This window comes from Poecilia mexicana, unplaced genomic scaffold (assembly GCF_051168715.1).
Source record: "Poecilia mexicana isolate PSO_F unplaced genomic scaffold, ASM5116871v1 scaffold_18, whole genome shotgun sequence".
In the NCBI taxonomy this organism is placed as follows: Eukaryota; Metazoa; Chordata; class Actinopteri; order Cyprinodontiformes; family Poeciliidae; genus Poecilia; species Poecilia mexicana.
Genome location: NW_028263387.1, coordinates 26,489,988 through 26,516,483, shown reverse-complemented (window position 1 = coordinate 26,516,483; position 26,496 = coordinate 26,489,988). Strand labels below are relative to the sequence as shown.

At 41.7% G+C, this 26,496-nt stretch overlaps 1 protein-coding gene across 1 annotated transcript; it reads left to right on the top strand.

Moving 5' to 3' along the window:
* Positions 1-1,417: 1,417 nt before the first annotated feature.
* On the top strand, positions 1,418-23,523 carry LOC106903912 (uncharacterized). Its single transcript, XM_088015787.1, has 20 exons — positions 1,418-1,760; positions 2,267-2,367; positions 3,029-3,098; positions 3,179-3,309; positions 3,393-3,481; positions 3,673-3,772; positions 4,942-4,985; positions 5,317-5,394; positions 5,862-6,058; positions 8,394-8,458; positions 8,549-8,655; positions 8,776-8,878; positions 9,523-9,622; positions 11,715-11,754; positions 11,822-11,873; positions 12,001-12,112; positions 13,812-13,895; positions 15,416-15,533; positions 16,720-16,810; positions 19,702-23,523. Exons 1-20 carry the CDS (start codon positions 1,538-1,540, stop codon positions 19,774-19,776), a joined length of 1,980 nt encoding a protein of 659 aa, XP_087871913.1. The 5' UTR covers positions 1,418-1,537; the 3' UTR covers positions 19,777-23,523.
* The last annotated feature ends 2,973 nt before the right edge of the window (positions 23,524-26,496 follow it).

Below are 26,496 nucleotides of genomic sequence, written 5' to 3'. Positions count from 1 at the left end.
GACAAATGTCAGAGTAAAGGAGACATTTGTCTCTGAGCAGAACAAATGTCTGCAAACCTGAAGACATGTTGGAAAATTGGCTGTAATTCAATATAATGAGTTGTTGTGATAATTGGAATATTAACGTTGAGCAATTTGGACTTCAGATAAAAAGATCCCTCAGTCATTTAAGCAAAGACTGTTATCGAAACTAAGACAATTAACTGAAATAGATCACTCTGATTACCACAAACATGTCAAATAACTAATCAAATCCATAAATAATTCAGGATATTCTGGACAAAATGATTTTCAGTATTGTGTGAAAAAGTAAAACCTGAGAAGAGCATAGAAATGTACCTGTTAGTTTGGATCTTTCCTCTCGTTTTTCTCCTGAATGTCTCGTCTTTCTGGTTCTGACTGTCAGAGAATTGGACCATGACTCTATATGTATCGGTGACGCCGGTGTGACTAAAACCAACAAACCAAACCGATCAAATGTTTTCGTGTAACTGAATCCCGGTGGGCAGTCATTAGAGTTCTCAGCTGTCATTTAGTATGAAATGGAGACGTAAACGCGTATGAAGTTTCTCGTTCTGAACCCAGTATGTATGCAAAGACAGCAAATGAAGCTGTGGTGTAGTATGGCATGTCAATGCAAACACAATCTAAAGCATCTACGGGACAACAAAGATGAGGACGGAAAAACTGCAAACCAAATCTGAACAAAATGTCTCCTGGTTTGTTTCTGTACATTTACCCAAAAACAAAAACCCTGAAACAAAACATAGCTACAGCAGTTCAAGCGCTCTAATGGTGTCTCAGGGCTAAAGTGGATGTTTGATATTGATGATATTACAAACATATAAAAGTTTACACTCGCACTTTAATGAAAAAAAAATAGAAATACAAAAATATTCCAAATTAAGTGTAAAAATAAGTAAATAAATGCAACATAAAAATAACTGGAATATATAGAAATTACAACTTTTCAGAAATAAACTAAATCTTTATATTAAAGAATGAAAGAAAAAAGAAAATGAAAAAGAAAGAAGGAAAGAAACAAAGGAAGAAAGAAAGAAGGAGAAAATTACAGCATATTAATAATTATGCTTTTAATATGATTTCTAATTAAATAAATAAAAATTAAGAAATAAAGTTGGGATTTTTTAAAAATAGATAAACGAGGGAAAGTAATTAAAACATTTTAACATTTATTTATTTTGTATTTAAGCAAACATAAATAATTAATTTAAAACAGTAGAAAAAATAGCAACAATTATATGTTTTGTGATAATACATTGAATGAAACTCTCTCTGTTATGAGGTTTTAAGTCCATAACCGTTTAAAAATTAATAATTAATAATCTCCTGATTAAAAAGGTCAGAAATATTGAAATCATATTAATCTGCTCGAGAGCGGAACCTTCGTGGTGCGTTTCCAATGGGACTGTTTTTGTTGACGCACCAGCGCACCTTGAACTCGTAGTGAGGCAGAAGTTTGGACTTTTCTCCTCTGTTTTCCCGTCTCATGCTAAACTAAGCCGTTTTCTGAAGCATGTCTGGGCTTCCTCGGTTCCTCCGCTTTTCGCCCTCAAACTCGGAGCGGATATGGCGCAGAGGAAGCGCAGAGAAGTGCGTCAGTTTGTCTTCCAGAGCCAACTTTCTGCGCCCCGGTGTAGCCCATCCGGACAGCAGGGGCGGGTCCAGGTGGTACAGCAGCTGCAAGCCGGTCCGGATCGGCTGCGCCTCCGGGTTCTGGGGGGACACGGCCACGTCAGGTAAGAACTGGGGGGATTTTCCACCAGCGGAGGGTTCGGTGCTGCGGAACCGCTCAGCTGAGGGGCATTTCCGGTTGATTTATAAACTACAACCTGCTTTCTAATGGGTTCACAGAGCTCCAGAATAACGGGCTCCTTAAGGATGCTTTCTGGTTTTCCGATGCCTTGCAGAAATATCCACACCCTTAAGCACCGTGGTTTAATAAAACTTTATGTGGCAAACTAATTTACTTTGACTAGGCCACCATATTGTAGCTTCCCATCAGCTCTGATTTCCTGTAAAGGGTGCAATTTGTTTTCCTCCAAGTAAAATCAGGCTAACCTCTTGTTGCCATGGCAACAGAGGCTTTGAACCTGACACACTTACCAGTCTTCAAACTGCTCCTTTTTCTTGGTCCCTGTGAAGCATTTAAAAAAAAAACACACACACACAGCTGGAGCCAGAATGGAACGTCCAGCGGTTCTGACCCAATGACCCGCTGACCGGTCTCTGGTTCTGTTTTCAGCCCCTCAGCTGATCTACGGCGGACAGCTGGACTTCCTGGTGTTCGACTACCTCAGTGAGATCACCATGTCTCTGCTCACCGCCGCCAGAACCAAGATGCCTGTGAGTCTCACCTGTCCAACACTCACACCTGACTCTGTACAGCAAACCAGACAAGCACACAAATACTAGTTTTATTATTAATAATATTAATGATGTGTGTATTTTCATTCATTTCTAAATGTTGATACTATAGATTTAATTAAAATGTATTTATTTACAGATTTACTTTGTTTTTCTTGAACAGTTGTTAAAGATATTTATTTATTTTTTATTTTGTTTTGTCATTTCTGTATTATAATCTCAAAATTTTGACATTAAAAAGTCAGTTTAAGTTTAGAGATAGAAAGTCAATTTCAACATTCAAAGTTATAAGTTTGAGATACAGTCATAGTTATGAGAGTCAATTATTTGATTGAAAGTCATAATTTTGAAATTCTAAGTAATAATTAAATTCAGTCATAATTTTAAAATGTAAATTCATAATTTTGATTTTCTGATTCATAATTATGACTTTTATTGCCACTTCAAAAACTTTAAATTATAACTTCCTGTGGGGATTTTACTAGTTTTTCATGGCAGTAATGAGCTGCTATACTGAGGTGTGTAAAAATATTAGTTTTCATCAGTGAATCAGATCATGATTTTCATCTGCAGTTGCAGCTCGGCGCCTGCAGGTGGTGCTGTTTTCCCTGCTTTAAGGCTCGTTCTCTCCTTCCTGCAGAACCTGGGTTACGCTCCGGACTTCGTCCAGGTGGCTCTGGCTCCGTTCATCAACGACATCCACAGGAAAGGTGAGTCTGCCACCCAGCAGCAGCGGCAGCCGCCCTCCGTCTCCATGGCAACGGCCAACGCAGGCCTCTCTGCTCGTCAGGTATCCGTGTCGTCAGCAACGCGGGCGGAGTGAACCCGCTGGCCTGCGCCGAGGCCATACAGGAAGTCGTGAAAAAGGCGGGGCTGGACCTGAAGGTTGCCGTGGTGACCGGTGATGACCTCATGCCCAGCGTACGACCCCTCCTCTGATCTGACTACATGACCTCAGAGGTTTAAGTTGATCTGAGCTGATTTCCTCCTCTGGTTTCCTGCAGAGGAGCCTCCTGTCTGAAGTAAAGATGGCCGACGGTGGCGGCAGGCGGCCGCTGCCCAAAACGCTGCACAGCATGAACGCCTACCTGGGGTACGAACATGCAGATAATACAGATATAGAGATAAAATTATGTCTTAAAGCAAGAAAACCTTTACTTCGGTCTATTGATGTATTTTATTTATAGAATATATTATTTTTGAATAGAAAGCCAATCGGCACAAAACCATAAATACCTTGAATTTACCGTAAATATCCTAATGTGATTCCCTTCCTGTGCTCAGGGCCGAGCCGATCCGCCGCTGCCTGGACCTGGGAGCCGACGTCGTGGTAACGGGGCGCTGCGTGGACAGCGCCGTGGCTCTGGGGCCGCTCCTGCACACGGTACAGCTGACTGCCAGCATCTGCTGCTGCTGCTGTTGAGGGGCTTAAACCTACAAATAGAGGGTTTCTGCAGATTTTTAGCACAGAAAGCAACTAAAGAAACCTGCATCATGAAAACCGTATGCAGAAAAATCCCAGGGCGGGATTTGAACCCAGGACCTGCTTGCTGCTCGGCAACAGTGCTGACAACTACTCCAAGTTTCCAGCACTGAACTCCACTTGTAGTGCACCTTTCTTTCATTACTACATCTCATGTTGTAGCAGAGCATAGTATATCATAGCATTCTGTAGTACATTGTAGCATAACGTGCTGTAGCATAGCATATTATAACATTTACTACATAGCATTATTTAGAATAAATTTAATTTAATTTTATAACTTAGCATAGAATAAGAAAATGTCCCTAATCATACCCTAGCATAGTTTAGCATACCCTAGCATAGTTTAGCATACCCTAGCAAAGTTTAGCATAGCTTAGCATATCGTAGCATAGCTTAGCATACTCTATAATAGCTTAGCATAGCTTAGCATATCCTAGCATAGCTTAGCATACCCTATAATAGCTTAGCATAGTTTAGCATACCCTAGCATAGTTTAGCATATCTTAGCATACCCTAGCATAGCTTAGCATACCCTAGCATAGTTTAGCATAGCTTAGCATAGCTTGGTACACCGTAGCACAGCAAACATAGCAGGACATAATGTAACATAACAGTGTTACAAACATAGCATAGCATGACTGTGTATATCAAAGCTCAACAAATCCTGACAGACTGTGGCATAGCAGAACAGAAATACACACAAATGTAACATAAACCTTTTTTTTCTTTGATTCTATGTTATATGAAGCAAAGGAAACTGATTTTTTTCTTTTTAATGAAAATGTAGTTTTTGAAAGGTCTTTGTAGGGATTTGAAATCTGAGAATATTCTTCCATATTTGGCCTTTCACTGAAAATTTTAAAAACTGAAAAGCTTTTGGTGCTAAAAATGTAGACTTAAATGACTCAGATGTTTTTCCAAAGAGTGGTTTCAAGTTGGCTCTGAACTATTTGTGGCTAAAGATTTATGTTGATGAGCTAAAATTGTTTGGTTTCCGTCGCAGGACATTATGATTGTTTTAATCTGTATTTTGTTCACATGCGACTTAAAATCTGTTTCTGTTGCAGTTTGGTTGGAAGAGAGACGATTACGACTTGCTTGCAGCAGGAAGGTAAAAAAAACACAAACACACCAAAAAACCCAGCAGAATTTAAAAATAAATTCTTTCTTTGTAAGTTTTCATTTCTTGCTGTATAAATGCAGGTGTTTTTTTGTGTAGCTTAGAGCAACGAACAAAGAATATCAGACCAAAAACCATCTTATTCTCACATAAATGTTGCGTAATAATTTTTTTTTCAGAATAACATCTAGAAATTTTAACTCATTAGACTGGTGGAAAAAAATAAATTTCAATAAAACCATAAAGTAAATGCTGAACCACAGAAACATTTCATCAGAATGTATTTTTATTGTTTCTGAAGCTCTCGCTGTTCGTGTTTCAGCCTTGCAGGTCATCTGATCGAGTGTGGAGCTCAGAGCACCGGAGGGATCTTCACCGACTGGCACCAAGTCCCCGACTGGTGAGTTTCAGCGGATTAAAAACCTGATTTTCATTCATCCATCTCCAATGTTCAACCCTCAGACCTGAACAGGTTAACAGGTTGGTATGCTAGCTCCTGCTAACCATCTGAATCTGGAAGCACTTGCTCTATTTACCCAACCAAATATTTTTGTACCTACAGATATTCTCATCTTGTGAGAAGAAAAACGGTTACTAGCCGTTGGCTTGATTCTCACTTATTATTTGAGTAAATTTGAGAGCCTGCTGGTTGATTAAGTGTTGTTTGACTTCAATTAGCTGCTATGGTTCCTGTAAGTAGTCAATAGTCTGATTAGCTTTTAGCCTGACTCAGTTAGCCTGTCTCTTTTAATCTGTTAGCCTAGCTTGTCTAATGGAAACCTGTTTCCATTAGAATAATTATGGTGTTTTGAGGAATCTTGTTTCCAGTTTGGCCCTTTGGTCACAGCTGCTCTGCTCCCCTCTCAGGGACAACATGGGCTTCCCGGTGGTCGAATGTTCCTCTGACGGATCCTTCGTTCTCTCCAAGCCTCCAAAAACCGGCGGCCTGGTTTCCTTCGGAACCGTCGCCGAGCAGCTGGTGTACGAGATCGGCGACCCGCGGAGATACCTGCTGCCGGACGTCATCTGTGATTTCAGCCAGGTGGCGATCCAGGAACTACCCGGTACCCACACACACACACACACACACACACACACACACACACACACACACACACAGTCCTGAGGACATGACCACAGTTTGAACTGCTGACTGTTTTCATAACCCTGAAATACTCCTAAACAAATGCATCTGGAGCTTCGTTTGGGCCCCTGACTGAACCCTTCACCCTCCTATGAACCTCCATTAAACTCTCTATCAGCTATCAGTCACAGATTTTCCTTTTATAAACCTAAACATGGATCCATCAGCCCCTGCCTGAACCTTTGGGCAGCAGCGTCTAACCTTCCCTTGAACCCCAGAAACCTTCTGCTGAGCTCCTCCTCGCTGATAAAACGCCTCATTTTCTGCCTGTTGGGTCATTAATTCAGGACTTTCTTGATTGATAGAGAGAAACTTCACTACTGTTGCCAGATTTCTGAAATTCCACCCTCAGGTCTCCCTCCCTCTGCTCAGCCTGAGTAAATAAGAGCTGTGTGTGCATTTTGGTTTCAGTACATCCAGAATATTTCGCACATGTATGTCAATGACCTTGTTACATCTGGGTTAGGAGAGACGAGGGAACAGAGTCAGCAGATAAAAAACATGTTTTTTTAAAGAAATCTGTTCATTTTGTCCCTCAAAAGCAACAAAGTGCTGATGTCTGAGTTTATACAGAGGAAAAATGTCCTGAAAGCTCAAAAGTCACAGAAGAAGTCTTCATTTCATGTCTGTAAATCAAAGTGGAACAGTGTTGCCCCGAAATAAAAACATCTTAATATATAACCTGAAATGATAATATTAGTCTATTAGTTCATTGTTTTCGTTCCTCCTTATGTGAAACGTGGCACTGTTTTGTAAATGTGACTGGCCACAATAAAACCATGAACAAGTCGATTCAGGGCGTTTTGACTCATTTACAGATTCTGAAAATAAGTTTCCAATCATTGAAAATACATAGAAATCTAAACATTCTTTACTACAAGTGTTGTGTGCACTTATAATGTTTTAGGGCTGTTTGTAATTTAGAATATGAGTTGCTTTGGCAGAAATAAACATTTTCTTTCATATTGCAATGTAATTTTATTTTAGGTGTTAAGATGCAGTTAGTCAGCGTGGGGCGCAGCGCTGCTCACCGCCTCGTCGCAGTCATATTGTACTCAGCACAGGTGTAACCTGCATGCTATGTATCTTAATAATGTTCAAAAACAAGAGTTCTGCAACTCACCCTGAGAAACTTTCAGCCAGTATCTGCAGATTTTCTTTCTCAGTCTTATTCATTTATCCATTATTATTAACACAACACTTTAAGCTAACTGTAGCTTTGCACTTTAAGTTCACGTCACAGCAAATGAACAGTTGTTTACATGCAGTACATGGCGGACCAGTGGGGGCGCCCACGGACCACCGCTGGTCCGGCGACCACAGTTTGAGAAACACTGATCTAGAAGGTAAAGGATAATTAAAGGTGGGAAGGATTTCCCTGCAGATGATGTCAACAAGGCATTGGAATCATTATTTAGTCACTAAGATTAGAAAAGACTGTGAACTAGAAGGTAGTTGCACTAAAGCTGAAGCGCTAATCATAAACAACAGCTAAGCTAATGCTAAAGCGCTATGTCAGCACGGTATTTAATGGAAGCTAAAGCTAAACCGCTAACTTCAGTTCAAGCAGACTACAATCCTCAAGCACCAATTTCATTCAACATGTAAAGTTTTCATTTGACTTCACAGTTATGCAGTTCTTTGTTTGCTTTATTAAATCAAATTCTAATAATAATAATCCATAATTTTGGCAAGAAAAACAACATGAAACCTAAACTATCTGTACATCTTTTCCTCTTAAGAGCCAAACCGTCAGAATGAGCCGTTAAGGTTTGAGCTACGATGGGAACTTCCAGCTGCTGCTGAAAAATGTAAATATTTCAGTCTGATTGAACCTCGCTGAACTCTCAGAGCCCGTTTGACCACCAGCCGACCCGTCTCAGTTTATCTCTGAACATTAACAAGGCGGGTTGGGGAACCCAGGACGGGTCAGTCTGCAGCTCGGTTCAAACCGCGGTGAGCAACAGGCTGCAGGAGGGAACCGGAGGAGAGGCGGCGTCCAGAAACAGGGAGGAGAAAACGAGTTCCTGCACAACGAAGAGCCACGACGGTCCAGATAGCACAGAGGACACCGAATAAAAAAAATGATTTAAAATGGACAGACAAAGAAATAGGTTTATTAAAATGTTAAATAATAACAAAATAATAAAAAAATTATAAGAAATGTTTAGAAAATAAAAAAAATACATAAAACATATTAAGAAATAGTTTATATAGACCTTTTGCTGCCTCAGTGATGTTAAGTCGTGTTTCAGGTGCAGACGGAGGGGCCGTCAGAGTCACCGGCGCCAGAGGTTTGGCCCCCTCTCCTGACTACAAGGTAAATCAGCAGCGTCACCAGCAGAGGGCGCCGCCAGGAGAAGGGCCTCCATAGGAAAGGGTTAACGGTGATGTCGTTGCTGGCGTCCAGGTGTGTGCCACCTACATGGACGGGTTCAGAGCGACGGCGGTGTGTCCGGTGGGAGGGCCCAGAGCGGCCGAGAAGGCCCGGCGCACCGCAGACAGCATCATCAAACGGTGCGAGGAGCAGAACCGACCCAGCTGGGATGATTCCTCTCACTTTATTAATGTGTTTTCAGTCTGCTGAGCACAGAAATCATCAGTGACTGAATTTAATCGTTTGTTTTGTTCGTTCAGGACCAGGAGGATGTTTCAGCAGATGGGACTGCAGGATTTTAACTCGGTTAACGTTCAGGTTCTGGGAGCTGAAGACACTTACGGCCCAAACGCTCGCAGAAAAGTAAGAACAAAACGGAACCTGATATTCTGCAGGGTCAGGTCCGGTAACGGATTAGACCACTGATTTCCTGATTTTTATCATTTTTCTCTTTCTACCAAAAACTTGATAATGATGAAAGTTTTCAGTCTGGTTCTCTGGTCTCAACCAGCTTTTATTTTGAAGGTTAACTTTGTTTACAGAAACTTCATAATTAAGTTTATGTGTCATTTCTGTTGTTTTATTTGTTTCAGATATTTGAAATATCTTCCAGTTCCAGTGTTAAATGTTCATTAGAATTTAAAGTTTATTCTTCTTTGAGAATATGTTTTTGCATCACTATGTGATTACTGTATTATCGTTTATAACTTTGACAATTTATCGTCTCTTTTCTACCAACATATTTGTTCCATAACTGATTTAAAGATGAATCTGTTCTGTTCCTCCTTTGCTGCGTCTCGCTGTTGGACCAACTGGGTCAGGGTCAGAGCTAAGCCTGTTTCAAGCCTCTGAACTCCCTCTGTGTCTCTCTTGTTCTCCATTCGCCACAGACGCTGCTGTGAGCCTCGGCTGCCCTGCGTGGAGCCTCCTGCAGAGGCCGAGCTCAGAGCGGAGCCGCCGCCAGCCTGCAGCGGTTAAACCTGACTCTGGTCTGTGTCTGTGTTCAGGACTCCAGGGAGGCCGTGGTCTGGATGGCCGTCCACCACAAGCAGAAGAAAGCTCTGGAGGTCTTCTCCAGGGAGGTGGCTCCTGCAGGAACAGGCATGGGTAGGAGAAGCGCTCCACGCACAGAGCAACTGCAGATAAACACCAAATGTTACCGAGTATTTTGGTCGAGTTTCTGGTGCAAATGTCTTAGCACATTTGAAATAAGACAGAACTTTTCATCAAGACATAGGAGCTTGTTTTAAGTCAATGATTCCTTAATACTGATGAAGAAAAAACTAGATTATTTCACTCATAACTTTGGGGAACATGTCTCTTTATAAGTTAAGCAATCTGACAGTGGATCTAGTTTTTTATGTCAATATTATTGACTTAAACTCCAATATCTCGCAGAAAAGCAACTTAGTTTTTTTCTTAAAGGGAGATGGAGCCATTTTACAGCACAGTCTAACTACGCCAACTTCAGTTGTTATAAAAACGCTATCTATGTCAAATATGCCTTTGTAATTTAACGCCTTGAAATTGGGCCTCTGTCTCTTTAAAAACTCCTGCTCTGTCTGAAGCTCAGCCTTCATTACCACCTTAACAATGTTTTTATCACTGAGAAGTCGCTCCTGTGATGAGCTCAGCAGTTCCAGCAGGTGTTTGCTAATTGCTGCTGCTAGTCTGAAGGAGCTGAGTGTGTGAGCAACAGAGGAGGAGCTGCTCTGTGAGACTGAAGCTCTGAGGAGGAGCTTCGTCCTGAGGGCGGGGCTAGGTCCACCCAGGTGTTTTTACAGTTGAATGGTTGCCATGGAGATTAGAGGATTTCTCAAACATGCGTGAAAGAATCAAAGCAACACTCCAGGTATATTTATGATGAGGGAATAACATTACAACATGATGCAAACCTGAAAAAAGTCGATTTTACCTGGTACTGCCCCTTTAATTCATGTGTCCTAAGATATTTGCACCAGAAACGGGACCATAGAGATGTTAAAGTTTATCATTTCTGCAGCATGAAACCCTGATTTAACTGATTATGTGAGGAACAGACTCATCTTAACTCTAGTGAATTTAAGCATAACCTATAGTTTGTGTTTCTGGCCAATGACGTGACGTAGAACTGAATCACATGTCTCTGTCGGTCCGTCCCGTTGTCATGACGATCCTCCGGCGATGTGGTGGCTCTGAGGATCCTTTCTCTGATAAATTCTGTAATTAATCCGGTGAAATCTGATAAAAATCCCGTAAAGTTCAGATGCGAGTCGATGTTTGCGTCTTTTCTGTGACATTTTCCCCTGATGTTTCCTCAGCAGTGAAGGACAGGCTTCCCTAGTCCAACTGTTCCTCTGGAGGAAAGTTCAGGTGATGGGTTGTGTTTTAATTTGTCTCCTTAAACTGAGATTCATCAAACTGGGACGTCCAGTTTGATGTGTTTTATATTTTGGCTGTCGTCATTATGAAAAGTCCTAAATAAAGTTAAAAACCAGCATCAGAAACCGTCATGTTGGCTTCAGGAAGACGAGTTAGATGAAAGGTTGCCGCTCTGTTCACGTCCCTCTGTATTTATTGACACTCTTAAATTAATCTTTTATTGCAGCAGTATCATATCACACTGAGAAAAATTCTAACTTAAATTGGAGCAGAGGAGCGACGTGAGACTTCAAAATGGGAAAGACAGGCTGACCTGCAGTACCAGGTGTTACCAGCAGAGGCGCCACTAAAAGTAACGTCTGTCATGTAAAAATAACAAATCCTTCTGAAGTGTGACCTACACAATGTTCCCCATCAGACTGTACAGCTGATTATGTAATTGTGTTTATGAAGCAGAGTGCTGCTTTTATTTATAAAGCAGATAAACTGACCAATAGGAAGGCTCCTCAGCCTCCTTATCATTAATCTGCAGCAGAGTGAAAACATCACGATGTGAACCAAAGTTCATTCAGACGTTTCTGGATGTTTCTGTGCAGTCGGTGAAGTCACGCTGCCGTTAATTAACCGTCGTTGGTGTTTGGAGGCCAGTAACCAGACGGAGGTTTACTGAACTGGGTCTTCCTCGGCTGGCTGCAGATAGCAGAGGTTACGACCTCCTGAGCCGCGTTCGGGTCGGACCTTTTCAACTCGGAGTGAACCCTGCCTGACTCCGGCCGGTTCCGACTCTCATCTGATGGCCTGAAATCTTGTTTCTCTGTTTCTCTATAAAACCCTGCAGCTCCTGGACTCACCGGCATCGTGGGCGGACGACCCAGAGTGTGAGTTACTCCCTGTTTCACGTTAAACTGAGAGAGTCGACGTGTTTAAGGCTGTTTATGCTCGCAGGTCTCCAGTCCTGAAACCGTTTTTCTTCCTACATCCCAAATCCCAGATAAAGGTCAGTTTGTCTCTGACAGCCTGATCTTGTCAGGCGTTCCTGAGTTTATGGAAAAACCAACACAACATGTCTCAGGTTAACTCTCCAGGTGTAATGTACTGTCACCTGAAGCTCCAACATTCAACAGGTCAACATCCACGTTGCTGGAGAACTGGTAGAGTCACTTACCGAACCGGACTCACCTGAGCAGGTGCAGGATGAAGCTCCTCCCACCTCTCATCAGGACCCGCCGGACACAGGTAACCCAGTAACTCCTGATTGGATCTGATGTTTATTTGGTCGAATCACCAGCCTGTCCAAGTTCATAGTGACCAGAACCTCTGGTTCTGATTGGTTGATCAGTTTATAGGAAGTTACTGAGGCAACAAGAACTCCTGTTAGTTTATTTTATCACTAATATCCTGGTCATTTTTTCTTGTGGGTTTCTGGGAAAGAGTCTTTTTGTTCCTCTTTCAAGCCTTTAAAAAGAGGCCGCCATTTTTAATGACGTCCAGAAAGAGGCCGCCATTTTTAATGACGTCCAGAAAGAGGCCGCCATTTTTAATGACGTCCAGAAAGAGGCCGCCATTTTTAATGACGTCCAGAGATATAAAGGCATTAAGATCCAATGCAGCTGCTGATGTTTCCACACTGCATAGAGATGATGCTGTGATGTAAAGTCATCCAGGATGTCTGAGTAAGAACATCAGGTCTTTGTAATGTTGAGGTCATGACCTTTGGTCATTACCATCAAAGGGTAAGGGGGTAAGGTCTTGGTAATGTCCAGATAAGATCTAGATAAGCCATGTTTGCCATGTTTTTTAATTTCTCATTTAGTCCTTGGTAATATCTTGGTAAGACCTTGATAAGATTGTGGTAAAGTCTGTGATGTTTTTGTAAAGTCTGTGATGTTTTTGTAAAGTCTGTGATGTTTTTGTAAAGTCTGTGATGTTTTTGTAAAGTCTCTGTAAGATCTTAGTCATGACTTTGTCCTGGTTTTTTGGACACATTAGCAAGACAAAGCAATAGACCTTGTTTTAATTTTATTATTATTATTATTATTATCATGAATTGCTTGGTAAAGTCTTTCATGTTTATCCAGATTGTTTTATATGGATGATGAAGATAAACTACAGTATTTGTTTCAGTATCAGTTGTTAGTGATTATTGTGTGAAACTATTGAGTTATTAGTTTAACTTCACCGTCAGGATTAGCGTCAGTATTGAAGTATTTGTTGAATAGGCAGTTGATTTATTTTAGTTCCATCTAACTATAAAATCCTGAAGACATGTTGAAATAATTTTAAGTATTTAAGCAGGATGTCAGACTGGAGCTGTTCAGCCCTTCAGAGACATTCAGGATTCTCTTTGTGTGTTTTTACCTCTGGGAACAGAACAAGTGTTGCTGGTTCTGACCCAGTCGCTCTCTTCAGTCGCGGTTTTGTTCTGCAGATTCCCAGCAGAACTTCAGACTGTTAAGAAGCTGCTCTTCTTTACAAAACCAAACAGTTAAAGCTCTGCAGCACCGACCACCTCTGCATGCAGACTGCAGTCTTATTGGTGTTTATATTTTCATGCATGCATTCGTTTTCAGATATGCATGGCGTGGAAGTGAACAGGAGCTACGGAGCTACTTCCATAAAACATGAAGTATCTCCAGTTAAAGTGATTTTAAAGGACAAACATGCTACTGGAAAGGTTACAGGTTTCCTAATTGATTACAGATGTCTTTGTGCTCTCATTGTTTTTTCACCCATTTCATGAATTCTTGACATTCTTAGCAACTTTTTACGAGCTTTCATGGTTTGTTGAGAGCCTTCAACTTGAGCTGAATGGGTTGCATTAGGACAGAGCGGACCACTGGCAGGAAACAAACAGCTAACAGGCTGGATGTGTGTTTGCCTCTGTTTTACCACAAGTTTCTGGGCCAAACACGCAGGTCTTTCTGGTTCCTTTCAGACCTGCCCAGCGGACCACACACCTACCGGCTGGAGGACCTGGCATTCACACGCAGCGGGGACAAAGGAGACTCGGCAAACATCGGTGAGAACTTGTAAACCTCAGCGCTGCATTTAAATGGAGCCAAAGACCCAGAAGCAGAAAGCTGAGAACTCCTCAGCTTTTAGCGTTCAGCGAGCCACATGGAGGGCAGGGGAGGCCACCACTCATGAAATGTTGGTTAAATTTGATCTTTTATATGCATTCATGTTCTGATCTTTATTACTATAACATGATAAAATAAATACAGCAGTTTAATCCAGGCTGTCCCACTCTGCACCAGTATGCCAGCGTTTATATGCACGTGACGTCACGCTCTTCAAAACTCCGCCCACTCCGCCATGACGGACAACAAAACAACCAGTTCAGCCTCATATCACTTTGTTTAGTTGATTTCACTTAAAAATGGTCACAAACAGACACAACACTTTTTACAAGGAAAGAAGATTAACGTTCATATGACCGCTATAAAGAAGTAGGATTACATAATGTTACATTATGGAGAAGTCTAACCGTTGGTAACCATGGAGACGATGCTGCACAGCATCCCGTCTTTTGTTTTGAATGCTGCTCCACTGTAAGAAGAAACGCCGTTGATGACATATTAATGTAAATCATGTGACACGTCAGGAGGTTCTGGTCGGGTTCTGAGCTAGCTGGTTCAAGCTGTAGTAAATCCGTCTGTGAGCCCCAACCAGGTAGTTACATTCACAGATAAATTATTATTAATAAACTGGCAAAACAACTTAGGAAAACAGTTTCAGCCTCTGATCAACACTCCTCCCCTCCCTCACCTCCATCGTGGCGCCCCGAGTGATTCAGTAAAGGGTTAATATCAGTTTGCTCCAGTTTATGCTGGTTAAACCCATCTATCCCAGTCTATCCCAGTCTGTACCAGTCTGTCCCAGTCTATCCCAGTCTGTCCCAGTCTATCCCAGTCTGTCCCAGTCTGTCCCAGTCTATCCCAGTCTGTCCCAGTCTATCCCAGTCTGTACCAGTCTATCCCAGTCTGTACCAGTCTGTCCCAGTCTGTACCAGTCTGTCCCAGTCTATCCCAGTCTGTCCCAGTCTGTCCCAGTCTATCCCAGTCTGTCCCAGTCTATCCCAGTCTGTCCCAGTCTATCCCAGTCTGTACCAGTCTGTCCCAGTCTGTACCAGTCTGTCCCAGTCTATCCCAGTCTGTCCCAGTCTGTCCCAGTCTATCCCAGTCTGTCCCAGTCTATCCCAGTCTATCCCAGTCTGTCCCAGTCTATCCCAGTCTATCCCAGTCTGTCCCAGTCTATCCCAGTCTATCCCAGTCTGTCCCAGTCTATCCCAGTCTGTCCCAGTCTGTACCAGTTTACAACCAAACAAACTGAATCATACTAATCTATACCAGTTTATACTGGGTGGATAGTCTATTCCTGTTGTTTTGTCGTCTGCACCACTTTATTGGCCCAAAGCACAAACATCTCCATCTGGTCGGGTGGTTGAGATAAAGTGTAGAAGTGAGGATGCTGTTAACCTTAGTTCAGCATAAAACCTGAGAAGATGAGTCTAAAATGAATCCTCTCGTGTCTCTGTAGGAGTGATCGCTCGCCATCCTCTCTACTTCCCTTACCTGAAGAAACACCTGACTTCTTCTGTGGTGGAGGACTACTTCTCTCACCTGATCGAGCCTGTAGTGCAGAACGCCGTCACACGGTGAGTGCAGAGGGTCGGATCAGGACCAGGCTGAGTCGTTAATGCAGAGAACTCAGCATGGACCATAAAACACACTTCAGCTCTCCAGGTTCTTTGTTCCTGAGTGAAGTCAGGGCTGAATATTTAAACAAACTGGTTCCTGGCCCAGAAAAATGTTTCAACACAAACACAGGTGGGGTCGGGTTGGTAGATCTACTTTATATCTGTGACAAAATTAAAAACGATTTAATCCCACTAATGACACATCGGGCCGTCCTGGAGACAGAACCAGGAACCAGGAATCAAAACAACAGGAAAACTTCTGCTGAAACCAAGAAGCAGCAGAAACACCAAAGTGATCCTCCTTCCACTGGCAGATTATTTCACCTGTAATCCTCCCATGTTATAAGAGTCGTACTGTTTCATCAGTATTAAGCTGTTATTGACTTAAAACAAGCTGGCATATTGTGCTGAAATGATGCTTGTAAGTTTTGCCTTGTTTGAAGTGAACCAAGACATTTGCAATAGAAACTTGACCAAAAATATTTGGTGAGGTTTTGTATTTTTCAGGGTTCTCAGGGTTCTGTTTTTAAATCAGATTAATAATCAGCATCAGAGATCTGTTTACTGTTACTCCAGATGTTTTTGGTGACTCTTCATCATTCCGATGCCGATCGATGCTTTTGATCAGCAGCTCTTTGTTTCCGTCTCTGTGTGTTAGTTGGACAAACAACATGTTGTTCTTTTAAAGTTACATTCACAAAAATGAGAACCAGATTATAACTTTCTGGTGTTTGAACTTCCAGAGTTAATGAGTGTTTAATCTGGAGCGCAGCCTCAGAACACGGTGTGGTTCTGATTAGCCCAATAAAGCCTTTCAGGCTGTAAATCCGACTGACCAGCGCCTCCTTTCACACCTCTGGCCGCCCCCCCGCCGCCACAGACGCTTCGTTAGCGCGCCTGCTGCTCGTTAGCGCTGCAGGCGGCCTCACCTTTAAACGCTTACAGACACACACCGCTCTGTTTCTGGAGGTCGCAGTTCACCGCCGTGCACAGACACACGTGTTGCACTGTAGTCGTGATTCAGCCGTTCATTCATCACACATGAACTTCTGGTAAGTCCCACAGCAGGTCCAAGAAAAACACGCCCAGGCATGAGGGCATGAGCCAGGCTCTGGTTCTCACTGGTGGGGGTTTGTGGTTCCAGATACACTCTGCCGGGGATCCACGGCCTCAACTTTGTCCTGACGAGTTCCCTGGGAGGGGGAGGGGTGGCCTCGCTCCGCAGCGACCCCCAGGTGACACACACACACACACACACACACACACACACACACACACACACACACTCTGTCAGAGCTTCCTCTGCTCACTTCACAAAGTGACCCGGGTATCAAACCTTTACCTGAAGTTTTCCCTCCAAACCTGCAGACAGACAGCAGCTTTCTGCTTGTTCAGCTGTTTTCGGACCCGTTTCCGTTTCCTGTCCTTGTTTTCACCACCTCTCCTCTCACATCAAAGGTTAAACGTGTCCAGACACCTGAAGATCCACTCAGCAGTGAGGAATGTCAGGGAGCTGCAGCTAAAGCAACAAGTAGAAAACCTGTTACAGAAAAAGCCACAGTCATTTACACTCTGGCTTTTCTACTGAACCTTTAAAATCTTATTAGTGACTAAAACCTTAAAGGGTTGAACAGGTTAGGACAGGTCTGTGGTCTACACAAAACGTCTTCATTACATTTTTGCACATCATTCTTGGAGGATGAGATTTTAGTCAACTCTGTTTAGAATTAGCTGTTTTTAGGGCCTCTGTCACTTTAAATCCAAATAAGTTGCTGCTGGCCACGCCCCTCTAACTCAACGTTTAGTCGCATGCAAAAATGGAGACAAACAGATGTGCAATTATATAACCGTACATCTTTGAAAAGCAGAAGTAGAGCCTCCTGCACAACCAATAAGAATGCAGCAAGTGGTTTCCAGATGCTAAGTCAACAACAAAACACTTGTCTTTTCCAGCAGCCATTATAACCAGCTGACCAAACATGCTGGAGCTCAACTTGGGTTGCTAGGTAACGGGCTGGGCTTCTGGGGTTGCTAGGTAACAGGGCAGTGCCTTCTGATTTGTGACGTTTTTGAAACGGTCCATTTTTCAGACACCAAAAGGTTTTTTGTCAGAAACTGGTTGGGTGATTATTTTAAACGCTTGCTTTGTTTTTAGAAGCATTAAAAACCCAAATGGTACAAAAATCCAGCAAAATGTTTAATTTAATCTCAAATTTCAACGTCCTGAAACTTGGTTCTCTCTAACGGAGCAAGAAAAGTTATTTTATCAATTAATAACTTCAACATAAATGCAGGAACAAGACTGAGGTTTTATTATGTTCCATTAAATTTAATGTCAAACTTTTAATTGTTGGTTTTCAGTTGATGGAAAATGACTCTGAAACACGGAATAATAAAAGCTGAGTTTTATCACCTGTAAAAGCTTTGAAGTCTTGTCTGTTTGGTGTTTCTTTACCTTCAGTTATTCCAACAAAATCAAATTCAGAAACACTTTATTGATCCCAAAGGCAAATTATTGACTTTACCTCCCTTAACTGGCATGTTGAGACACAATCTCCATTTACATTTTATGAGCTACATTTATTGTTTTACAACGAAATGTTCAACCCAAAGTGAAACTTTGACTGAAACACTCATTTAGTTTTATTTAAGCAGCTTCAGTTTTACGTCTCAGACATCAAAATGTTTCTGCAGGACTCGGCGTTCCCAGTCACATCGCCCTGGTGGAGTTTAAACCAGTGACTGCTGGTTCTGCTCTTTATCACATTACTTCCTGTTTTAGCAGAAGAAAGTTGATTTGCCGAGGATTTTGAGACAGTAGCTGCATTGAAACGTGAAATGTTCTGCATTTGGTGGCTGTTTCTGTTTCAGTCTCGTATGGAAGGAAAAACGTGGTAACAGTTTATTAGCAGGTTTATGTCCAATTCAGCTCAGATGCTGACAAACACTCAGCGTTCCTGAATGTTGTTTCACTTTGCTGAATGCCACAGTAATAAGAAAAGGATGTTGTTTTCCTTTTGTTTGTGCCTTCAATGTCAGACGTTGACATGGACTTTGATGAATCAGCCTTTAAACAATTAGTGGAGTCCAGATGAGGATGTTGTGGCTCAGCAGCTCCATTTGAGTTAAATAAGGCCAAACCTGTGGAGGTTTTGCAAGGCATTATGGGAAAATCAGCCGAGATATCAGAAAAGAGAGTTCTGGACACCCATAAGTCTGGTTCCTCCGTGTTATTACCAGTTCATGTGTTCATATAAGCAGCTTGAGCAGGAACTGTTCTGGTTCTGTGTCAGAGATGAACAGAAACAGAACAAAAGACCCCGAGAGACGCTGCTGACGGGCCGTTCAGGGAGGAAGAAGCCACGACTCCCAAAGCAACATTAAAACAATCAATCATGTTTGTTTGTGTTGCTTCAGCAACAAGGCAGTTCAAAGTGGTTCAGATCATAAAAACAGGAAAATAAAGTCATAAAACTGAGAAACAGAAACAAACATTTCATTTTGTCAAGTCATCAAAATCGTCAAAACATGTCAGACGTGTTGGTCAGTGTTTCGTTCATTACGGATCAAAAGCAACACTAGCAGGCAGGGTTTTAGTCTAGACTGAAAGGAACTCTGTGTTTCGGCTGCTTTACAGTTTTCTGGAGGTTGGTCCAGATTTGTGGTGCATAGAAGCTGAAAATCCTGATTACAGTTTGGAAATGAACTCAGGAACAAAGATTTCAGTTTTTGGAGACGTCCTGCAGTTCGACGAATCTAAAACTGACGTTTCCGTAAAAATTGGGCGCAACAAGATGAGGTCATACCAAATCTATCAATGTTTAAACATCATGTCTCTAAAGCTCTGGTAAACCTTTATGACAGTGGAGTTAGTGGAGCACTATGGGTAAAATATGAGACAGTGTTATAAAGAATCTGGAGTCTGAAGAAGAACGTGTGACTCTGCAGTCTACATGATTTCTCTGTAACTTTAACTGGTGCAGATTAAATCTGAAGCTGATTTTTATTGAGATGTAATAAAATGAATGGAAACGTGCCGATACACACAGATCAGACAGCCAAACACACACACTGCGAAGTGTTGCTTGGGTTCCCACGCTGAGAGCTTGTTGTTTGGTCTTCCCAGGGAAAAGCCTACGGACAGATGCTGCTGGACCTGAGGCTGAAGGGACTACCAGACCTGAAGTCCCTGGTGGACTGAACGGACTGAACGTCCCACTGAGAGACACCAAGGTGGACACAAACATTTTACCTCAACAGGAACACAAATGATCATTTAACCTTCAGATCGACTGAAATACAAAAACTATTGTTTATAGCATGAAATTTGGCACAGACTCACCAGACTTTGGTCCACAGAGGAAACCAGAGAAAAACTCTGCTGACGTATGGAGTCAGGTTGGCTTTGGATGACCGTTGTTCATGTTGGACGGCTCAGTTTCATGGCAAATTATTCCTGTATTTGAACCACAGGTAAAGTCAGGCTCTGAAACTTTAGGGCCAAATTCACAAAGTTCAAAATATGTGAGTTTCTTTTTGCCTTGTTGAAATTAGGGAGTAAACGAAAGCTTTAAAATAAATTAACTTCACTGTCAAAAGAACTGAAGCGTCTAAAACCAAACCCAGCATTAATTTAGATTATTTTATTACCACTGAGCTGCAGTTATTTCCCACCGGAGCAAACATTAAATCTGATCAAAGGCAGCCATTGTTTCTGGTGGAAAAAATCAAACTGTCATCAGCGTAAGTGATAATTCACTCAGAATCAGCATGGAGGATTGAAATGCTGTGGGAATTCACAGGATACACAAGATCCTGATTATTACAAACATATTGATCCAGAAGATGCTGATAAATCAGGTAAACCTCTGCAAACTGAAGATAATAGCATGTTTAGCTAATCCTGATCTCCAAGATCAAGATCAAGTCCAGATCTCCACATTTATCAAATCATTTTTTTAAATAAGCTTTGTTCTGTCAGAGCAGCTGATGAAGATGATATGTGGAATATTTTAGACCTCAGCTGGTCATTGTGTGTCGGCCTTACGCCTCATCCATCTGTGCAACACGATTCAGTAACTTTATCTACCGTTTCTGCTTTTACTCATAGCTGCCAACCTCTTATGTTTACATTAGTTATCATCATACAACTTTAATATTTTAAAAGCAGAAACTGTAAAAAGCAACAAGTTATTGGACAGTAAGTGATGCTGTGAAGGAAGCATCAGTCTCTGTCGGATGTTTCTAAGCTGGAGACTGATTGTTGCTAAAGAACAAAGAAAAACAGAAACGGTTTAACTTTTCTGCACCCTCAGTCTTGGGTTTAGCTGCCTTCTTAGCCATGCTTTGCCTCGGGGGAGCTGACCTTTGACCTGAGCACTGGAGAGTTTTGGTTTGGGTTTCCTCGTAAGATGCTCCAGGCAGATATCAGAGGTGGCGCTCTCATCCGACAGGAACGTCGGCGTCTGGTTCACCTCGACCCGACCCGGCTCTGATGTTCAGGAGGAATGCGAGGCTCTCTCTCTCCACCGCCAGACTCGGCCGCGCTCCGTCTCTGTTGTCATAATTGCAACCAGACTGAAGCTGGGAGTCGGAGTCTCTCTGCAGTTTAAACTGAATCATCTCCCAAAACGTCTTTCTCCAAAGTTTCCTCCGTTTCCAGGGAACCTCTTCAGCTACCGTCCTGTTTACCTCTCACCAAAACACTCCAAGAACCAGAAAATGTGAAACATACACACACTTTGTTTCTTTTTTTAGAAAGTTAGGTGACTAACAGAAAAGAAGCCACATTGAGCAGCCTCCCTGAAACAATAAATAAACACGGCTCAGTAAACAGACTATCAAAGGCCTCGTCTGACAGTGGAACATAATAAATATCGACCCATCAAACTCTACAGACAGGATTCAGAGGCGGCTGTAAATCAGGACTCAGGGGAAAGTTCAGATCTTTGTTTCAGAGCAACAAGACATGCAGAGCTGGGTGTCACAGTAAAATCTTTAAGTGCTTGTTCTCATAAAACCACAGCCGTCACCACTCTGCATTCGAAAGCGCCTCATGACTAAAACTGGTCTGGATTCACATCTGTCCCACGTTTTCCTTCCCAGGAACAACAAGGCGTTCCACGGATCTGCTGATTGGTTATTTGCTCTCCTCGTTTTGTCATAATAAACTTTCCCCAGAGCCGGGATCTGGGTCGGGTCTCCAGTAATCCCAAACATCTCCGCCGTCAGTCGTCAGCGACACACTTTGACCCTGCCCACGTGTGTGTGTGTGTGTGTGTGTGTGTGTGTGTGTGTGTGTGTGTGTGTGTGTGTGTGTGTGTGTGTGTGTGTGTGTGTCATCCCGTTCTCTCTCAGATCTGAAACACCTCAAGGGAATTTCTTCAGAACTGGCCCAAGCTTTTAACTGGAACAATAAATCTCTGTAACTCAGTCGTCTCAAAAAGAAACCAGAAAATTATGTAAATTTAAACTTGACAGGTGAAGACAATAAACAAAAGCAGTGAATTCAAGCAAATATTGAAAAAGATCTTTTGCAATGTGGCGTAATTGTATCTCTGTTCTTGAAATGATCCCATATGTCACTGTAAAATTTAAGATCCTTTTTGTAATTTTATGGTTTTGAATAACATTTACGTCAGTGTTTCTGACAGAAAAAAAAACAAGGTCCAAGAATGGAGCCCTGTGGAACACCATAAATATTTACCAAAATTAAGAGCTGCAGACAAACACAGAACAAGAGTCATACTGAAATAATCCACCTTTTATAAACTTATAAACACACATTTTCTTTAGTTATTTATATTTCCTACATCTTATGAATCAGGGTTTCATTTCTGAATTTATTAAAAAGAGCAAAACTTTGAATATACAGAAGAATTTTCAATCCAAGTCAGAAATGCGTTTTGTTTCTCAAAGGGAAATTAAATCCTGTCTTAAGTATCAGAGTCATTTTGATGGTGATGCTGTGGGAGAAACTCCAGTAGCAGTCAGTGCTGAAGCGGCTCTGTAGAGGCCTCTGACTGAAGACTTTTGCTGAACAACAGTCAGATAATCGTTAAGCTAACAGCTCCAAATCCAGGCAGCGCTGCTAATCAATCCACCTCATTTGGAGAAAAAAAACGCTACCTCGTTGCCATGGTTACGCATTCAGAAGTAAACAGGACAAAAATCCTCCTTAATAATCGCCTAAACATTCAGCAACTCAACCAAAACGACGGCGAGCAGAAGACCAGAAACAGGAGAAGTCAGATCTCCAACATGTTGCCACCAGGAGCAACGCAGTTTACATCCAGAGCAACGATTTTATTGATTACAGATTGGAAAGTCTCCCTAAAAACAGTTCAGCTTTGGGTTTTGTCTGTGCCAAACTTCATGACGATCCAGGCAGTTACGACACATCCCAGGTGCTAATCACTGACTCTTATAAAGAAGTGCTGTTAAAAAGATTTAAAAATAATTTACGGTACTGTTGACAGAGGCTGGTTGTGTAACTGATCGTTATATCTTACAGTATTTAGAACGAATATAATTTCCAGGTTTCAGGACCGTTGGAGACCTGATCCCTGTGGAACACCAGAGACATTTTATTATTTTAATGAGATTTAATGAAACTGGACGAAACGTTTCCTTTTTTCCACATGAACTCAAACGACTGCCAGCACTTTACTCAGCATGAGGCCTTCAGAGGAACCGATTTCTGTCAGTGAAACTGACAAACGAGTGATTTTATAGTTTAACCTCATAATTTAACATCATGTGATGATTACATGTGAAATCTAAGCAGCATTTAACGAAAATCGGATTCACACTCCTGCCTTTTTTTATTTAATCAATGTAGAAATTTTGTTCACAGCTTTTGATTGTTTAAATGCCTTTAATACATGATGTATGAAAGTGATTTTGTAGATAAACTGATTAAATTAAAGATGTTATTACCAAAACTAAAGTTTCTTCTTCCTTGTCTTGAACCTTTTTTATTAAATCTGAATCATGTTTTGAACATAAAGCTGCTTCCTGCAGATTGTTCAGGTTATCCAGCTGATCGTCTTTAGCTGGTTTCTGCAGACAAACGTAACAATAATCCATTCATTCCGACTTTGAACAGGATTCCTGCCAACTTGCTCTGCTTATCGCCAGAAGTATTCGATGCTAGAAGCTTCCTTTAGTGGCGGCTGATTAATGGCCGTCAGAAAAGGCTAACTGGGGATTTAGCTCCCAGATTCCTGGACAGAAATGTGTGGGATGTGCTAAAGGAACGGTTTGCTCCACTGTGAACTCGGCCATTGTTTTATCGGCTAGTTTTACAGCAGCATGTCTGATTTGGTTTGCAAACAAAAGAGCCAGACACTCAGATTAATCAAACTTTTCTGTCACGCCGTCATGGCTGAGAAAAGGAGATAAATTACGTCTGGTCGCTCGTTTATCTTCCCTCTTTGTCCTCATTTCAGCCCCTTTGTGTCCAAACCTAAAACAGCCTCCAGGTTTTATTTGTCACTTTGCTCACCAAAGTTTGACGCCATGAAAAGGATTGAAGAACAATTCAAGCTGTCTGAACAAATGAAGGTAAAACTCATTTATTGTCCTCTAGTTTCTAATGATTTACTCCTTATAGTTTCTACATGTCAGAGTTTAATTAGCCTTCAGAAGCTTTTTGTGAAAACTTAGGAATTCACAATGGAAACCTCACAGCCACATTTATTTTATTCTTTATTTTTAATGTTTTACGACATTTTAACATAAGAATTGTATAAAATATCAAATCCAGGTTTAGCTGTGAAGACATTTAAACGTAAATCGTCCATAAATTCAGATTATTGGACCCCAAACTGTTTCTGGTTGAGTGTTTTTCTGTGGACCCTAACTCCAAATTGTTCAGCTGTTACACATATTTTCTTAAATTGAAAATATTCTAAAGAAAATGCAGCTTTAGAAATGAAATGTTACTTCACAGCTGTTTGGCATCTGCAAACAGACTCGGGCTGCTACAAATAACACCAAAAAACATCAACGCTCTTCACTACTGGCCACAAACTTTCTAAGAACTGTGAAGGAAACATTTATCTGTTTAGAGCTCCAAAAACCAAACATGCTCACATGAAATGATGCAGATGAAACAAAACTAATTACAAAAGCAGATAAAAGCGATTTAGTCGGATATTTTCTTAGTTTCCTGACCGCAAAAAACAAAATCTTGCCGAATATTTTTGGTCTAGTTTAGTAACTTAAAAGTAACTTTAAAGTTAATTTATGGGTAAAATGTCTTGCTATAAGTTAAATAATCTGCCAGGGAAACTACAGCTGTACTTTTTCATCAATATTAAGGAATTATTGATTTAAAACATTCCCTGTATTTTGCTGAAACGTTGCTTGTATTTTAGTTTTGTCTTATTTGAAGTTTGCTGAAACTTAGAAACTGGACCAGAGTGTTTTTGCAGTGCAGCAGGTCGTGTTAAATCCTGAAACCTGATCCGTCCTGAAGTGAGAGGATCAGCTGCGGTCTGAGGCGTCACTCGGCTCCTTTCACCTCTTCACAGCCGCTCAGTCGGGGTCACATCAACACAACCATTCAGCATTTCAGATCTCATCTCTCCTCACTCATTCAGCTCCAGTCAGAGGGGCGGAGTCTCACCGCAGGAGTCCCGGTCCGTTTCCATAATCTTCCCCTAATCCTTCGAAATCCCCTCCTGCCATTCGGAGGAAGACGGAAGAAAAGCTTTGGTAACAAAAATGAGAAGTGAATCACAAGTAGCTTTTAGCTAATCAGACGGTTTAACCCATCATGAGCATGAAACCGCAATTTAAAACACAAAGCTTGGTTTGTTCTCCTCTCTGGGGCTGAATCAGAAAAAAACCAGGATCAGCTGGAAACAGTGCATTTCCTTCAAACCCAGATTCAGACATGAAGGCAGGTTTCACTGTTTCCATCCACACAGAGAGAGACGTGTGCTGGAAGGTCCAACATTTACTTGTTTTACATTATTTAAGCCTCACAGGGTTTGTCTGAAATAACATCCAATTTTTTTTCCTCAGCAATTACAAACTATTTCAGTAACCTTGATATCAAAATGAGGCTAACGTTTGAGGGACTCCTTCAGAAGTGTAAGCATCACATCTGTTTGCTGTAGATTTGATTTTTTTTGTCGTTTGTAACAGATTTTAAGTTTCCTCTGCCCTGACCAACCATCAGTGTGTTCCTGTTCCAGCAGGTGGTCTGGTTTCCTGCTGCTGGAGCTCAAATGCTTCAACGTTGCTTTTCTAGAACCAGAACAAAATGTCGGCTGGGTATTTTTTCTGTTTTTGTAAATCTTAGGATGACTGTATGTAATAAAAACAGCTAAGATCAGCAGTTTATGATCCACTTAAATCCTTTCCTCCTTATTCTGATGCTCCATTTGAGCTGTCGAGTTCCTGCAATGTGATTGGCTGATTTGTGCATGACAATAAAAATGTGTGACGTTTATTTACAGGAAAAGGGATTAATGGAAACTTTAACATCAGACTGTTTAGTAGATTTTATCTTTGTGGTTACCAGAAACAGCCCTGTGATGTCATCACTGAATCATTCCTTTTACTGAATCTTCCAACTCGGTTCAGTTCATTTAATCAGTTCACAGGATCGGCCGTTCATTAAACAAGTTTGTTCCAGTCTGTTTCCGTCGTATTCCAGGACACAGTGTGAAGCCAGAAGGCGGGGTCAGAGGTCATTATGAGGTGTGAACGGCCTCTTTAGGATGGATGGTCCAGGATGTTCCAGGTGTGAACAGGAACTGGGCCTGACCCGGTTCCCACAGAGCTGCTGACGACTCGGCGTCAACAACATTTGCTGCTGTGACTTACGGCTCAGAAACGTTTGGTTGGCATCAGGCTGCAAGCCGAGGCGTTTCTGTTACAACCTTAGCAAACCACAGCAGCACCGGGT

Coding starts and splice junctions, on each gene's coding strand:
- LOC106903912 (XM_088015787.1), top strand. CDS start 1,538: ATGTCTGGGCTTCCTCGGTTCCTCCGCTTTTCGCCCTCAAACTCGGAG. Junction 8,459..8,548: donor CCCCCTCTCCTGACTACAAG/GTAAATCAGCAG, acceptor GCTGGCGTCCAG/GTGTGTGCCACCTACATGGA. Junction 13,896..15,415: donor AGGAGACTCGGCAAACATCG/GTGAGAACTTGT, acceptor GTGTCTCTGTAG/GAGTGATCGCTCGCCATCCT.